Source organism: Orycteropus afer, unplaced genomic scaffold, assembly GCF_000298275.1.
Source record: "Orycteropus afer afer isolate SDZICR_OR568_19922 unplaced genomic scaffold, OryAfe1.0 scaffold01194, whole genome shotgun sequence".
Taxonomy (NCBI): Eukaryota; Metazoa; Chordata; class Mammalia; order Tubulidentata; family Orycteropodidae; genus Orycteropus; species Orycteropus afer.
Genome location: NW_006922781.1, coordinates 130,299 through 146,603, shown reverse-complemented (window position 1 = coordinate 146,603; position 16,305 = coordinate 130,299). Strand labels below are relative to the sequence as shown.

At 47.3% G+C, this 16,305-nt stretch overlaps 1 protein-coding gene across 1 annotated transcript in view; it reads right to left on the bottom strand.

Annotated features, from left to right (window-relative positions):
- Positions 1-4,762: 4,762 nt before the first annotated feature.
- The window catches only part of ZMYM3 (zinc finger MYM-type containing 3), an 11,930-nt gene continuing 387 nt past the window's right edge, over positions 4,763-16,305 (bottom strand). The window contains exons 1-24 of the mRNA XM_042783445.1: positions 16,053-16,305; positions 15,084-15,127; positions 14,679-14,751; positions 13,926-14,220; positions 13,516-13,693; positions 12,945-13,163; positions 12,501-12,651; positions 12,169-12,284; positions 11,919-12,005; positions 11,642-11,792; positions 11,221-11,393; positions 10,851-11,016; positions 10,085-10,182; positions 9,837-9,999; positions 9,445-9,557; positions 9,158-9,332; positions 8,826-8,972; positions 8,369-8,472; positions 7,888-8,056; positions 7,431-7,582; positions 6,721-6,835; positions 5,958-6,212; positions 5,066-5,183; positions 4,763-4,955 (exon numbers count right to left, since the gene is read on the bottom strand). The exon at positions 16,053-16,305 is cut by the window's right edge and continues 387 nt beyond it. Coding sequence (XP_042639379.1) covers positions 4,763-4,955; positions 5,066-5,183; positions 5,958-6,212; positions 6,721-6,835; positions 7,431-7,582; positions 7,888-8,056; positions 8,369-8,472; positions 8,826-8,972; positions 9,158-9,332; positions 9,445-9,557; positions 9,837-9,999; positions 10,085-10,182; positions 10,851-11,016; positions 11,221-11,393; positions 11,642-11,792; positions 11,919-12,005; positions 12,169-12,284; positions 12,501-12,651; positions 12,945-13,163; positions 13,516-13,693; positions 13,926-14,220; positions 14,679-14,751; positions 15,084-15,127; positions 16,053-16,305 — 3,708 coding nt within the window. The remainder of the gene's footprint in view (positions 4,956-5,065; positions 5,184-5,957; positions 6,213-6,720; positions 6,836-7,430; positions 7,583-7,887; positions 8,057-8,368; positions 8,473-8,825; positions 8,973-9,157; positions 9,333-9,444; positions 9,558-9,836; positions 10,000-10,084; positions 10,183-10,850; positions 11,017-11,220; positions 11,394-11,641; positions 11,793-11,918; positions 12,006-12,168; positions 12,285-12,500; positions 12,652-12,944; positions 13,164-13,515; positions 13,694-13,925; positions 14,221-14,678; positions 14,752-15,083; positions 15,128-16,052) is intronic.

Genomic DNA, 16,305 nt, shown 5'->3' with positions numbered 1-16,305 from the left:
GCATTTCTCCCACTCTGTCCAGGACCTTCTATTGTGATCCTGATTAGAGCTGTTGGTGGTATTGTTAGCCAGGCACCATCTAGTTCTTCTGGTCTTAGGCAAAATAAGCTTTTGAAACATGCCTGCAATTATAGTCTACCCTCTAAGCTCCCTTCTCTCTTTTCAATTCCTCCTCCAGCTTCCCTTCCTCCATGCCTGAAATTCCTTGAACAAGGGACAAAACTTTTCCTTCCTCAAGTAGTGATAAATGTCTTGAAATGCAGATACTCTGGGCAATTAAAACCAACTAAAATTCACTCACACTAAAATAAAATCAATTAACCAACAAGGTCTGGTAGTTCTGCTTCCCAAATCTTTATCAAATCCCTTTCCTTCTTGGCATTCCTATTGCTGCTGTTGCCTTACTTTGAACCTTGCACCAATCTTCTGTTAATGTGGACAATAAAAACTAACGTTAAGAGCCTGCCTGGCACTATGCTATGTTATCTCCTTTAATCCTCACCATTCTTTGAGGTAAGCCCTATTACTGTCCCCATTTTACAGATAAGGAAACTGAGGCCTAGAGAGGTTAAGTAACTTGCCCAGGCTTCACAGCTAGGAAACAAAGGGTTGATCAGGGGGACTGAACTCACATCTGCTAAAGGTGAAGCACATAACCATTTCTGCACCACACTGTATCCCTGTAATTGGCCTTCTTTGGGTTTCTCCAGCACCCAGTCCTCCTCCACATCACCCAGATATGCTAAAGTCATCTTAAAACTTGAAGCATATCCTGCCAGTTCTTTGTCAAAATTCTTTGATGGCTTTCCACTTCTCTAGGATAACGTATGATAGAGCAAAAGTGACAACAAACTGGGTTTGCCAAGACTGAGGGATTTCCCAGGATATGGGGTTTTTAATTGCTAAACCTGGGAAAATCCTGGGCAAACTGAGATATGTTGGCCACCCTAGCAAGGGATGGCAAGGCAATGTAGGGTGTGCCATTCAATGCCTTTCACACTTTGATTTCTTTTTACTTTCCCAGCAACACCTTCTAGCCTTTTCACTAAACCCTCTACACCTTCTCTAACTCAGCCACCCTCCCTTCCCTGAAGACACTGTTATGCCTCCATGCTTTTGTACACACTGATCCTTGCACCTGTACTCTGCCTGACAAGCTCTGCCTAATCTTCATGAAAGACCCAGTTTTCATGTTACTTCTGTGGTCTTTCTTGACTTCCTGGGGGAGAATGAGAAACAATTGCATTCTACTCAGGTTATTTTATTGACATGTGAGTCTTCCCCAGGATCAGTACGACAGTGATGCAACTGAGGCACCTAGGTGCAAAATTTAAAGATCATGCAAGTACAAGATTGGCATGTGCGCAATCCCAAGAATGAGTCCCTTCTTCAATTTGTGCCCTAGGCACCTTGCCTACCTTACCTTGGTCTTAGTCCTGGTCTTCTCTATCAGACTAGGGACTTCTCAAGAGCAGACTGAAAGTTCTTACTCAACTTTTTATCCTTAGTGACCAGCATAAAGCTGGATACAGAATAGAAATCTGATTGAATGAATGACACCAGTCCCTTTCCAGTTCCAATAGGGGAAGGAGGTAAGAGAATCAAATGGCTTTGGGCCTTGTTGTGGATGGGGGAAGTAGAGGCCACTTCATCATGGCCTGGGCTAAGCTTTCTATCAAATGGTTATGCCTTTGGCATCTGGTAGATTGGGGTCTCCTATCTCTCTGGTCCCTTCCTCTCAGTACTTTTCTCTGATTAATAGACATTCTCCAATGTACCTTTTTTTTTTTGTTGGTGGTGGTGTTTTCTCTTCACTCTATTTTTCGTTGGAGTGATCTTGTCCATTTTCAGAGCTTCAGCTAGGAGCCCTTCGCAGATGGTGTCTAAATGGACACTTCTTCACTCTTCCAAGCTTCAGACACAAATTTCCAACTACCTAGAAGGAGCTCTGGTAGCATAGCGCCTAAAGCACATGACTGCTAACCAGAAGGCTGGTGGTTCAAACCCACCAGCCACTCCTCGGAAGGAAGATGGGGCAATCTACTTCCGTAGTGATATTGCCTTGAAAACCCAAGAAGGGATTGCTATGAGTCAGGTCTGACTTGACAGCACATAACAACACAGTATATATAGTGTGTCTGGGTGGTGCAAACAGTTAAGGGCTGAAAGGTTGGTATTTGAACACACTCAGAGGTGCCTCAAAGACAAGCCTGGCGACCTGCTTCTGAAAGGTCACAGCCTAAGAAACCCCATGGAGCTGTTCTACTCCGTATGAGTACAACTCATACCTCCAAATGAGATCACCATCAGTTAAAGCAGACTCAATGACAACTAACAACAGTACATATGGTGATGCCTAGCATTAATATTGCTCTTTCATATTAATTTTCTCATCTGACCTATTCAACAATTCTGTGAGAAAGGCAGGGCAGAATATGAACCCACATTTTAGGCGAGTCTCAAAAGTAGGCTTGCCCCAGTTTCAGTAGTGGAGCTTATGATGAGACACTTAAGTTTGGGTGTTCTTTCTGCTATACCATGTTGCATGGCCCACTACATGGGTGTCTCAATGGAGTCTTAAATTCAACATGACCAAAATTTGAATTTATCAAACCCCCCACTCCAGGTCCAACAAACAACAAAAAACTCTGCCTCTGCGTTTCCTATCTTGGTTGAAGGCATCATCATCCTCCCAATCCTCAAGGTTAGAAACTTAGGAGTCATCCTTAATTTTGCCCTCCCCCAAACCCTCGTTTCCTATCATTCATCAAATCCTATAAACTTGGACTTTCAAAATATCTGAAATATTATTTTGAATCCATCCCTATCCCTGCAGCCCCACTGAGGTACATGGAATCTTAGCCACACTACTTCTACTAGTCTCCCAGCTTTAGATATGCCACTGCCTCCTATCTATTATTCTAGTATCTTCACCATAAAGTAACAGATCTAATCCTGTCATCCTGTGATTGGAAACCTCAGCTTTGTACTTTCCTGTCCCTATGCCTTTGATTGTGCTGGGCCGAGGTCAAATGCCACCTCCCTCAATGACCCCTCAATTTTTCCATATACTTGAAATTAGTTGCTTATATCCCTGTTTCCTGTAGGATTATTTATTTCATTCTGTTTGCATTATGACAATTATGTACTGGTCTGTCTCTCTCCCATAGCATGGGGGCCTGCTGGGGATAGGGTCCTGGTCTAGTCTTTTCTAAGGCATGTAATTCAGGCCCTTAAACATAGTAGGTCCTTAATAGATGGCTGTTGAGTATCTGTTTTTTCTTAAATGCTTAGAAAATTATTTTAAATGGACCATATTCCCACTGCATTCATTTAGAGAGATGTTTCATATGGGCAAAAATGATCCTCAAACCGGAGTGGGACACCTCATGTTTTATGCCTTGAAAGATCTGAAGTTATCCAGCACTACTCCTCTATATCCTCAACCCTTCCCCAAAACCACTCTCCCCTCCCCAGGAAAGGTAAAAGACAATTTTAACTCTTTATTTGAAACAAACAATTCCAGAGACAGATTAGTCCTGACAACAGCTTCTCACTACAACACAAGGGCAAACATGGCTCACTGAAGGGACAGGCCAGGTGCCTTAGAACAATATATACAATTTAAACAGTGGCTAAACTGATGACAGATATAAAAACACAAAAAGAAGGCAGGGAAACAGCAAAGCCAATAGGGAAAGAACTGGGTACTCCCTTTACTGGACACTAATAATTTTCTAGGACTACATAGACAAGATGGGAAAGAGGGAAAATGTAGGCAATGTGGGCAGGACCCATGCCCACAGGTCCTCACCTATCCTTTGACCACAGATCCCATCCTGCCTGATCCAGGGCCCCCACAGGCTTGGCTTGGCTCTTATGATGGGGAGAGAACAACAGTGGGGAACCCAGCCCCAACCCAAGTCAGAAAGTAATTTTTTGTCTTGAGAGCTCTGTCCATTGAACTAAAGGGAGGCAGTTATAGAAGCGGGCTAAGCAAGTTGACACCATGGCTCATGCCAACCTAAGATGGCAGAGAAAGAGATAAACAAGTAAAACAAGGGAGCAAGAGTCTGCTCCCTATACTTAAGAGTCATTATCTGCCTTTGAGAAGAAAAAACGTATTTGGGAGTTTTTAAATTGTAGCACCAAAGGTTGGTGCTTGTGGGAGGTGGGACGAAGGTTGTAAGAGGGTTCCCACAACCAATTATTTCATGGAAGGGGAAAAGTGTCTAAGCCCTGTGTTTCAGGTAAATGGTCCCCTCATTACTTTCATAGTTTCTTTCACACTAGACCCATTAGCATGATACTGGGGAAGAGTAGAGAAGGAAGTGAGCACAGGGCAAAGAAGGCAGCTGGGTTCTTCCTTGGGTCAAACCTAGAAACAAGGGGCTCGACCTATATGAGATGGGTCAGGAAACCCAAAGCCAACAGGATCACCAGAGCTATTAACACTCTACCCAGAGTCTGGCCCCAGAGGAGGAATTTACTCTGAACATGAAGAAAATGGACAAGTTTTTTTTTTTGCCCATCACTGGGAAACTAGTCCCTGACTACAGAAGACTGAGGCCCTGTAGTTGTTCAGTGGTATGAAAAAGGTAAAAGCTAGGGGGATCCTAGGGAAGGTAGGGAACGGGTAAGTAGAAAGGGGCAGTCAGGGCTCTTCAGAATGAGTAGGATTGGCTCCTGGGCCAATCACCTTGAGGGATGTGGCCACAGGACAAACATTGGTGTGAAAGATGGATGTGGATGGCATAGCGGCTCAATCCAGGTCTTCCTCCCCAGGACGACCCAACTCCTCATAAATCTCACGCACAGCCAGAATGCGGTTGAGCATGCTTTCCAACATGCTTCGGTCCATGGGGATCACAGAATACCAGAGAGGTGACTCGGCAATGCAGGACCGCTCAGGTTGCAGGTAGAACACATCGTTACGAGTCCGGAGACTTTCAGGACTGTGGTGGTAGAGTAGGGACAGAGGTGGCAGAACAGAAGATCAGTACCAAAGCAAAATAGATCCTTTGGGTCACCTGCTAACAACATTCCTGCAAACCCACCAACTCACCATTTTGAGAGATAGAATTCATAGAACTTGACAGGGCAGCGAAGGGGATTCATACGGTTCTCACGCTGCTCTAAGACAGGGGCTTCATCATCTCTCTTCCGTTTACCAGGACCAGTGTCTATAGAGGAGGCAAGTGACCCAGATTCAGAAGAGACAGTTCCAAGGAGCCACCTCTAAGAGCTCAGTCCAGGTCAGTCTCATAAAGAAATTAAGGTAAAAGATGAGTCAGTCATCTCTCCTCCATACCACCCAAACATCTTATAGGTGTGTTGCTCAACAGTCCTCTCTGATTCTGGCTGCCAATATCTATGTAATTTCTCTCAAGTTGATTTCCTGAAGAGATGATCGTAGAACTTAGACAACTGATATAAGAGACCCTAGGTTGGGCTTGCTTTCTGGGATAGACAAACAGTAGTAGATCCAGCCCTCTGTACATTAGTCAAGGTAGAGGCTCAAGTCCAGAGAAGGCACCTTGGGAGCTGCACTTAGGACAAGGATTCTAGGGCCAGAAAGAATGGAAACCAAGGTGCAGTTACATCCAACAGCAAAGAATTATGGAAAGCCTATCATCTATTCTGTCAACTCTCCCCCACAGCCAAACACACAGCTTCCTACCTGTCCACCACCTACAAAAAAAAAATAAGCAAGCAAATAAAGTGCCTTGAAATGAGAAGAGGAGGAAAACAGACAGCCAAGTGACATCCTATTTATCCAACAGCCACTGCCCATCAGATGGAAGGACTGGACTTTTTCACCTTTCTTGCAAACACAGGAACAGAAGGATAGGGAAAGTAATTGCAAAGGAGAGGGCCAATCAGGCAGTTGTGATAGGGGATAGAAGGGAAAAGTAGAGAAGGGTAAAAAAGTAAAGGCAAGGTGGGCAGTCTCCTACCTCGCCCTTTCCTCTGGCGGACTGGAGCATAATAGCGGATGCTCACCACTTTGGTGGTGCCTCGAGGGGTGGTACACTTGCGGGATTGCCGTACCACATTGGTGAAGGAAAGCTGCATGTGTTCCTCAGCTGTCTGAAGCCCAAAAAACTTAGTGTTGAAGAACATGAGGGTGTTGAGAAGGACAAAGGGCGAGTAGACCCCCAGCTGCTTACACTCCCAGAGGTGCTCTTCTTCCACTCGGGAGAACACTGTATCTGCAATGGTAAAAGAGAAAAGACCAGTCAGGAATGATCTACTTATTACACAAACTCAACTGTTTCTCATCCCATATGTTTCTGCTCACAAGCATCTACTATGCATTACTCATTCAGTAAGCAACCACTGTACAGAAAACCCTGACACTCTGGTACACTGGATTTTTCCTTATAGTTTCTAACTACATTTAGAGTTTTTCTCATCACAGGTAGATAGATGTAAACCTTGAAGAGTCCTACAACTTCTTGCTCTCTTTCTTTACTTACCACCCAACCCCAGGTCATCTTTTTCAGTCTGACATAGATCTTCAAACCTAAGTCTTGATCCCCTTCTCATGTTCAAAGATAGGGACTCCTGCTCCTCTAGCATTAAATTCTAAGGCATTCAGCTACATGCCCCACCCTCAGATCCTTTTGAAGACTGACACACTAAACAGCACAGGACTTTTGAAATGGTGTACTATAAGAATGGAGATAAGAATGTAGACGTTAAGTCTCTGTTCCTTACTGTTGGGGAGGAGTGTGGGCTGCCAGGTACTCAGAGACTTGTTGAGTTCTTGAACAAATGTCAAGTAGTAAAGGTCCGTGAAAATATTCACCATTCGGTTATTTTCTAGCAAGTACTGGAGAAAGAAAAAAAGAGACACCCATAAAGCTAGACTGGAGGTCCTAGAGGAAAGACAATGATGCCAAAGGCCCCAAGAATGGTGTCCCTGATAATTAGGAGACTACGGGAAAGAGTTTCTTGATTAGGTGACCCTGAGTGCTTTTCCCCAGGTATTCCTACAACCCTTAGGTAGCAAGGCTTTGCTGTAAGAGAAGGAACCTTGTGTCATAGCTGTGTCATGGATGGTTCTTCAGAAGCCCAGACCCCCTTGTCAGCTAGTACATAGCTTACCTCTCCCTGTGGCAACTAAACATTACTTCACCACTCAAGGAGCCCAGCTCTTCCCTCCCTCCCCTCTTAAAATGGGTTTGGGGATTAAACAGGGGACCTATATAGCAATGAAAACTGCTCCTTGGCCAATAATCCTGAAATGCAGCTTTGATTTTAGAAGAGTATTGCCATCTCTTGTCCTATTTGGAGTAGGAGATTAAAGGCAAGTTGCCTGCTCAGGGTAGAGACAAGGTAAGGAACAAGGAGTGGGATAGAAATCATTTCTGGTGGGACCCTGCCTGCTGTGAGAGATAATAAGTGAGGTGGTATGCAAAGGGTACCTGCTGGATGCCAAGACACAGATAGTAGATACTATCAGGTTCGTATCGTTCACCGTTGGGTCGGGTGATTTCTCTCACAAACTGGGCGAGACCATAGTTGAGTTCAGCAGCTGAGCAGGCCAGAATATCCTCTTTGATACGCATAGGCTTGGCTGCAGTGATACCAGTAGAGGTGGATGGGATTAAGAGAATTCCACAGGGAGAATTTCACTGAGCTCCACAATTAACCCCTTAATCTTCATCTCCCGAACAAACTCATCAATTGCAAAAAGAGCCCTCAGCCATGAAACCCAGACAGCATCTCCCTTTATTCCACAACTCCTCCCCATCTTCACAGAGTACCCTTAAGTGATCACACCCTTATCACTCCTAGACATCTTCAGCTGAATCACAGGTCCAGCCCCTCTTTCCTCTTTCTCCTCCTCCCTGTCCCTGCCTTTCTCTCCTGGGTACTTACGGCCAAAGCGCAGCTCATCACCCTTGCTAGTTTCTCCATTGGCATATTTTGACTGTACCCAGCACTTCCAAGCATTAACACCGTATGAATAGTTGAGTCCAGTACAGCTAGGTTGGCTGCTCATGGAATCCCGGGAACAGCTTTCTGAAAGCACAAGCCGCTTTTGACCCTGGGGGAAAAGGAAAGGAGTGGAGCATGGAGATAAGGCCAGAGGCATCGTGGAAACTAGTCAGAATAGTGTGTACCACCAAGTGACTGATACAAGAACACAGCACACTTCTGTAACACAGGACCCCGGAAATAGTTTGAACAACTTTGTGAATTAGGGAGAAAGCAAAGTTTGACTATATTTTGATACTCAAAGTGGTTGAAAAAGGTGGTTAGGGAAGATCAAACTGAGGTTGCTTGCTTGGCTAAGATAGCACCCCACACCTTTGGGCCTCTACTCTTCTTCTGTGGATACAGCAGCCCCAGCCCTCACCTTCCTCATGGTTCGGGGTAGATCTTGTTCAGTAGACACATCCTCAGGTCCTACCAGGCCACAGTCAAAGAGGAAGTCCACACTGGGGTTAATGTCCAAAGGATCTAATACAGAGGAAATAAATAAATAAACTCAATGTTTTAAGATACTCTTCCCACCTCATCCCTGCTACTTGCCCACTTGACCCAAGATGAGCCTTTTAGACAACTTTGTTTTATTCAATAGGAGAGAGCAAAGCTACATCAAAAGCATTCTCAGAGGCACAAAATCAAGACTCAGAACTCTAATAAAACAGTAGACTTGTCCTGTTATCTCTGGCACTACTGTCTATGAGAACCTTTTGTCTCAGGGTCACAAGAACACTGTTTAGGATCATGCTCAGGGTTGCAAGGAACATTCCCTTCCTGATGGCATGAATGCTACTGTACTCAGCGAGCAGGCTTTGAATCTTACTCACTCTTGGGAAAGTCTGCCTCCAAGTCTTGCCCAGGCTCATCCAAGACATTGGCCATCTTGACAGCCATGGCCAAGACATCATCTCGAGCTGGCCCAAACAGGTCACAGTCTTCCAGAAGTCCCTCTGCACTCTGGTTGCTCACAAGGTCTGGGAAGCAGAGAATTGGCACAGTAGTTGCAGGTACTTCCTAGCACCGTCACAGACTTCTAGTGGTTGATCCCAACTATTCCCCCATTCCACTAGGTACCAATGTCACCACTCTCCACCCTCTTAGGCAGAGGCAGACTGGTACCACCACCCTGTCTCCCTCAACACTGCTGTCCATGGCATACCACAAAGGTCAGATGAGGCCTTGTCTAACTCCTCAGCCTCTGCAATCATTTCTGCCATAGCCAGGATGTCGGCCTCCAAAGGGTTGGAAGGGATCTTCACCTTCAGCTCCTCAATGGTCTCCACAATCTTGTCTGTGCTTTCCAAAGTAGTGGGCAGGAACATGGGCACAGGTACCTGGAGGCACAAGGCCCAACTAAATGCTAAGAATCATACCAGATGAGAGTGGTAGCTGATGAGAGTAGGGGGAAGCAGTGGTTATCAATTCTGGTAGGGCAGGGAAACTTACCGGAATAGGCATTGAGAAAGGCACTGGAACTTTCTGGCAGTACAAATGCATAGGCACTGGCACAAAGATGGGCACTGGGATGGGCAGCACTATCACCTGTGGCTTCCACTCTTCTGCTGACAAGAAAGGTTCTCCTCAGAGCTTCTGCCAGACTGGTCACATCCTATGCAGGATCTAATGATTCTTGCTAGTCACCCCCAAAAGTTCTAACACATGCCCAGTGTCACAAAACTGTCCTTGTACCAAAGGCTGAGGGACAACTCTGTGATTCTAGAACAACCACATACATCTTAACTTGAACTACCTAAGAAATCCCTTTATCCAGTTCCCAGGCACAGGGATGGAGGCCTAGGACTACAGAACATGGCCTGTATCTAGGTACCCTAGCTCACCTGTCTGACTCCCTTTGGACTTCATCTCCACTTTGCAGGAGACCCCCCGATTCTGCATTAGTGGTTTACACATAGCAGCTTTGTTTTTGCGGGGTGTTGCTGGGGGTGGGGGGGGGGGGGGAGGGGTGGGAGCAGCTGGAGCTGATCGGGTCTTAGCAGGGATCTGCAGGAAAAAAAAAAGACTGTTAGTGCTGCTAACTACCTTACTTTCCTCTGAGATTATCCTCCCCCTTGGTCATTGCCCCGACCTTGCCCAAATTCCCATTTTCCTCTGGCGTCCTCACTGTGTTGCTATTCTCCACTTTGGTTTGAGAGGGTGTTTGGGGCTTCAATTCAGGAGACTGACCTGCAGATCAAAACAAATTAATGCTCTCATCTGAGGACCCAACTCTCCATTTTCATCAACCCTGTTCCAGGAGAGCTTCATTAAGAGGTATACCCAATATAAATGGGAAATCTAAGTTTCCCTTCCTCATTACCCCAGACCTAGTCTTTAAGTCCCAACAATAGCGACCAAGAAGATTCTTTGTTCCTGAATGCCAAGAAGAACGAAAAATACTGCATTTCCTTTTTCCAAATAACTCACACTTTGAGACCTTTCACTCAGATGCCCCTCAAGAGTTTGGTACTCAAGAAGTTCCAGAAGGGCAGAATTAACAGTCAAAAAACACCACTATTCTTCAGTGTTGCTAAAAGTAGAGCCTATGCTGATATGTCCTTTTCTGAAAACTAGGATTGTGGTAACCCAGAGCTGCCCTACACCCCATCTTACCTTGGCAAATAACCATTCCCTAAAACTAACTTCTAATGAGAATCAATAAAATCTAACTCCAACAGCTTTAAAATAAGACTCTCCCCTAGTATTTGCAGGGTTCAGAATCTAAATGAGAACACAGTACCAGGAGCTTTGGACAGAGATGAGGTGAAAGCAATAAAGGAAGAAGAAAGGGGCTTGGCCTAAGATGAGAAGATTCTAGCCCAGTTCTAACATAGTATGCCCCGTCCTGGACTTACTGTTCAGAAGGCTCTCAGGCCCACTCTGAGTATCCAAGTTCGGTTGGTTCTGCTGGCTGTAGAAGCGCAGCAGACACTGCTGGTTGCAGAAATGACGGATCTGCCCACGCCAGTGGATGGTCTCCAGCAGCTTCCCCTGGCGTTTACAGGCATGGCACCGGGCAGCCTGACAGTATCAACAGGGTAATCAGATCTGCCTCCCTAAGACGTGCTGGGCCCTTTCCCCTGGCCTAACCCAGGCTACTTTCCTTGGAGATTGGGCCAGCTAGACCCCTGCTCCTTACCTTGCCCGACATCTGCCCATATCCTCATTGCACAGTACAACAGTCCACCCTCTTTCCCTCCTTTCTAACTTGCTGTTCCTCCTTACCTTGCAATACCATAACAGGTACTTGCTCTTACAGTCCTCACTGCAGAAGTCCCAGGTGCTGCCATCCAGTTGCTCAGTGACTCCACGCTGGCAGGTCTGGGAGCAGTAAGTACAAGTGATACAGCACAAACCTAGTTTCTTAGTAAAGTCCTGTTTGTATAGCAGTACACAGCCTAAAAAGAATGAGACAGAAAAAAGGGTCTAGAGACAGCCGAGGGCATGAGACCCAATCTTTTAAAGGTGCTGCATCTGAATCCTCTTCTAAACACCTCAACACTGACTTGTGCCCAAAGCTTTTGGACAGGTAGGGGCAGAGCATGCTGAGCAGAGGACCCTGCCCCACAGATGGCATTCCAAAGCAGCCTCCCTCCCTTATCCACTGTTCTCCATGGCTATGAGGTACTCTTCCCCATGTCCTTACCTTCGCTGCAGAAGCTCTTCTCCACCCCACTGAATCGGAGTTTCTCATGCAGAAGTTTCTCTTGCCGGCAATGCTCACACTGAGACACCACACCCCGAAGCCTCTTGAAGTCCTCACAGCAATCACGGCAGCAGAACTGGAACACCTGGTCCTGGGGTAGGGGCACAGGGCAGGGAGAACAGAGCTATAGCATTGGACCTGGCAGGAGCCAAGTGATACGACCCCTTCAGACAGATGTCTGGTTGAATGGCAGATATGGGTGGAGTGGGAATCTTACCTGCCAATCCAAGACCTCAGGCTTGCCACTGAAGAGGCTGTGGCAGTAGTGACAGCTCAGGTGAATGCCCCCCTCAGGGCTTGTGCGCTGGAGGGAAGGAAGACAAGTAAGGGAGGGGCAACATGTGTGTGGTGGCGGTGGGGAGAGGGAGTCAGGCTTGTTCTTTGCTTTGCCCAGGCCTACCTACTCCAATTCTCCTACCCTCTTTCTGTTGCCACACCCTTTATCCCTGGTCCAGGGTCTTGAGTACCTGGAACTTGGTCCAGCAGCTGGGGCTGCAGAACTGGTAGACTGTGCGATCAACCTTGTTGTAGTAACAGGGGTCAGAGAGGCTGCGGCGGCAGAAGCTGCAGGGTCGGGGAGGGCCTGGGGCATAGAGGGAGAGAGAGAGAGAAAGAAAGAGAGGGGGAAAAAGAGAGAAAAGGAGAGAGAGTACACAGAAAGTGTAAGGCAGTGCAGAAATGGAACAGGAAGTCCACGGGAAGATGTGGCTGGGGCTGAGGTTGGGCAGCATGGGTTACTTTAGAAGAGGGGAGTATGGAAGGTAGAAGGAAGGCCAGCAGAAGAGGGCTTTGCACCTACCAGTGAGCCCTGCCTGCTTCACTTTGTAAGAAGTGGTACAGCACAGGGAACAGAACAAGCTGGTCTTGCCATTACGATCCACATGTGATAGCATCTCAAAGTTCTTACACAGGGTCTTGCACCAGACACATGGGTACACACGTGTGTTTTTCTGTGAGGATGGGGAAGGAGAGGCTGAGGCTGGATTTATCCCTTCACTTTTATTTTTAAAATTTTTTTAAACATGAAATATTCAGGCATACAAAAAGTATAGATGATGATATAACAAAGACCTGTGTATCCACCAGCCAGCTTAAAAAATAAAACATAACAGATACAATTGAAACCCCCTTTATTATTATTTTTTATTTCTCCCAGCCCTCGACCCATGAGGCACCTTTATTTATCACCCAAGAACCACACCCCCTTCCACAGCCCTCTAATTCACTACTCCCTCGGCCCCACCTTCTTGTATGCCCCCAAGCAGGTTGTGTTGCAGAACCGCTTTTGCTGGCCCTCGTGGAAGAGGAGCTCAGGGCCAGGGCTCCCGGTCTTGGTGTAGATGTAAGCCCCGCACTGGTCACAACAGTTGGTTTTTAGTCCCTTGTTGGCCCGGAATTTGGAGAAGCAAGAATCGCTGCAGAGTCGGTGCACCACACTGCCATTGCTGACCTCATGCAGGACCTGCCACACACACACACACACACATCCTGAGCTAGGGCTCAGTCTCTACCACCCACCCCAACACAAGGTCATATCCCCATCTCACCCTAGACCTTCACAGCAGACAATGGGCCCAGGGACCCCCCAACCTGCACATCAGACTGCCGACTTGATGGTGAGGTCCTGGGAGGCAAGGAAGGCCAGCTGCATACATCCTGGAGAAGCTCTATCCTTGAATATGCTCCCTCATAATGGCTGCCTTTCCTCCCCACTCCCCCTTTTCCACAGGACCTGGCCCCTGCAGCCCCAGGATTAGAGGGGCAGGTCAGGGATGTCCAGGCTCTGTAAATCAGCCCCCACCAAGCTTCCTCACCTCTCCAGTCTTCTGGCATATGCTGCAGCGAGTTGCATCGGCAGGATCCCCAGACTGGGGGAGTGGGCGCTGCTGCTGTGCCTCATACAAGGAGAGACAGACAGATGTACAGAACTCATGGAAGGAGCCTCCTGAACCAGTCTGTGCCACAACTGAGTCCTTGGTGTTCCAGATATCCCTGGAGGTGGGAACAGGTTTGAATATTCACCTAATATCACCCTTTCATTTTATCAGCTCCTACCGCTCCTTTGGGATCAAAGACCACAGAGCCAAATACTCTCTGATTCCCTCCCTAAATTGTGTCTGTCTTCCAGGGCCACTCTGCTAGGTTCTTTCCTTCACAGTATCTAACTTATCCATTATTCCCAGTCTGATCCCTGCCCTCCCCACACCCTAGGACCCTCACGCACTTCTTGCAGAAGGTACAGGTTTTTTTGCCTGATGGCTTCTTGGAGAAAGTGGTGAGACAGGATGAAGAACAGAACAGTTGAGGCAGCCCCTTGCGCTGGTAGGCTGTCTGCCCCTTCTGCAGTGGTGTCCGGCAATGTGCACAAGTCATCTTGGTGCCCACTGCAGAGCGCCCAGCCCTTTGTGCCACACTTGAGCGTAGAGACATGCGAGGAGAGCGACGGGGTCGGAATGGCACAAAGTCCTCATCATTGGGGTCATCTACCATGGCATCAGAATCCTCATCTGATACTGGAACTGAGGAAGTAGGGGAGGGCAGTGAGTAAAGGCCACCCAACCAGGTCTCCAGCCATTCCAGGACCAACAGTTAATTAGCTCAATTATGATACTGAGATCTCCTTTATTCTTGCCTTTAATACCCCCTCTCCCTATTACATTAGCATTTTAAGCCACCAGTGGCTATCTCCCTTGGTTATGCCATAATCTCCCAGGGAGGAGAAGGGAGAGCTCTATGTGAGAAGATTTGGGGACAGAGATGGCACAGCTGAAACAGGAAACTTTCCATCCTCACTGCTTGTTTTCAATTTCCCCCACTGTCCCTGGTTCCCATGCCAACCTGTAGCAGAGACAGGCACTTCACGCTCTACATGGAACAGAAATAAAGGGAGCTAGAAGTTCCATACCCTGCCACATCCTACTTTCAGTTCTTCTCTCATCCAGAATTCCCAGATTACACTTCCTCAAGTCCTACTCACTGCTCTCAGTGGAATCCACAACCTCAGGCTTTGGAGGCTCTATTCTTCGAACACGCTCGCTTCTCTTCTGTACCTTGGAAACATGGGGAGGGGAGGAAAGCTGACACCAGGGGCGGGCTAAGGGACCAGTAGTACTAGTACAGGATTTGGGAGAATATAGAGATGGGAGGGGGGAAAAGAGAGTAAAGACCCTTGGCCCGGGAGGAGGGAAGAAAAGGAGCTGCACATTCGCCTTAAGAAAAGTAGATGTAATACTTCCTTCCCTCCTCCTCTATACCTCTATACACACACACACACACACACACCCCTTCCACAGAACAACAACATCTGGGAGGGAAAATGAAGGATCTGTCTTTCCCAGAGCTACAGGAGAACCAGACTCCTTTCATTCTCCTCCCCCCTCACCCTCTCAGGTGGCTTCTCACTGGCCTTCCCAGTCAGGGCATCTCCTGTAAAGGAAGCAAAAGACAGCCTAAATCTTAAGCCTGCCCTCACCACCCCCACCCCCACCCTGGCCCAACCCCTGCCTCTACTCCTGGGGAAGAACTTATTCAAAACTGGAGGAGAAAACTCATCTGCCTGTGGCTTCTTAGAGTCCCTTTCAGGGTTACCGCAGGCTCTGTCCTAAGGGGTGGGTAGGTGGTGTAGCTATTCTCCATGAGAAAAAGTCCCATCTTTCCCACAGCTCTCAGTCCCCAGTCATTGATAGCAAAAGAAGTATAGATAATACACCTTTTATTAACAATTCATATTTTACCCACAAAAACAAATGGAACCACCTAAGGTAGCAAGGAGGAAAAGAAGCATATACGTATAGTAGGTTCCCCTGACCTCAGATGGTTACATAAGTCCCAAGACCCTGGTTACAGACTGGGAGAGGCACACCACTAGGCAAAACAGAGGAGAAATAGAACCCCTCAAGTCCAGGCTGCCCCTTGTCCATCACAGACACAATCTTAGATCTTGCATTTCTATATTTCCCTGAAATTGTTATGCTGTTGGTAGCTTCAAAATCTAGTTACCATTAATCAAACCCATAAACCTTGCTCCTATCTGGAATACAACAGCCAGAAAGATCTCAGAACCAAGAAACCTGGTGTCCTCCTCAAATCCTGAAGGAAGGATCCTGGCACCAAAAACTCACTGAGATAAGGAAAAAGGAACCTCACCCACAAAATCCATTCTCCCAACCCACCCCCTATTCCTCCTTCATGGCCCTTGGACTTCCCCCCACCCCTACTTTCTTTCTTCTTCTTCACCACCCCCAATTCCCCCCTCCCCAAGCTCCTCCTCCTCTACTTCTTCTCAAAACACAGGCCCACCCCTCTTTACCCTCTCCTCAGCCTTGGTTTTCCAGCTGATTAAGTAACCTACCTGGCAAGGAAGGGTGTGCAGTGGGGCTAGGAGCCCCAGGTTTGATCTGAGAACCATTGATTCCATCCCCCAGAATCTCTCCCACTGAAGGGCTGGGGGGGGCATTGGGGCTCTGCGGTTGTCCCTGGGGAAGCTCCTCCTCCTGCCCAGGAGACCCCCTTCTCCCTGTAGTTATGGAAGTGGTCTCCTCTTCTTCAGTATGGGGGGATTGCAGGGTTATTGGAGAATCTGAAGCCAAAGGCTCTAGTAGTCC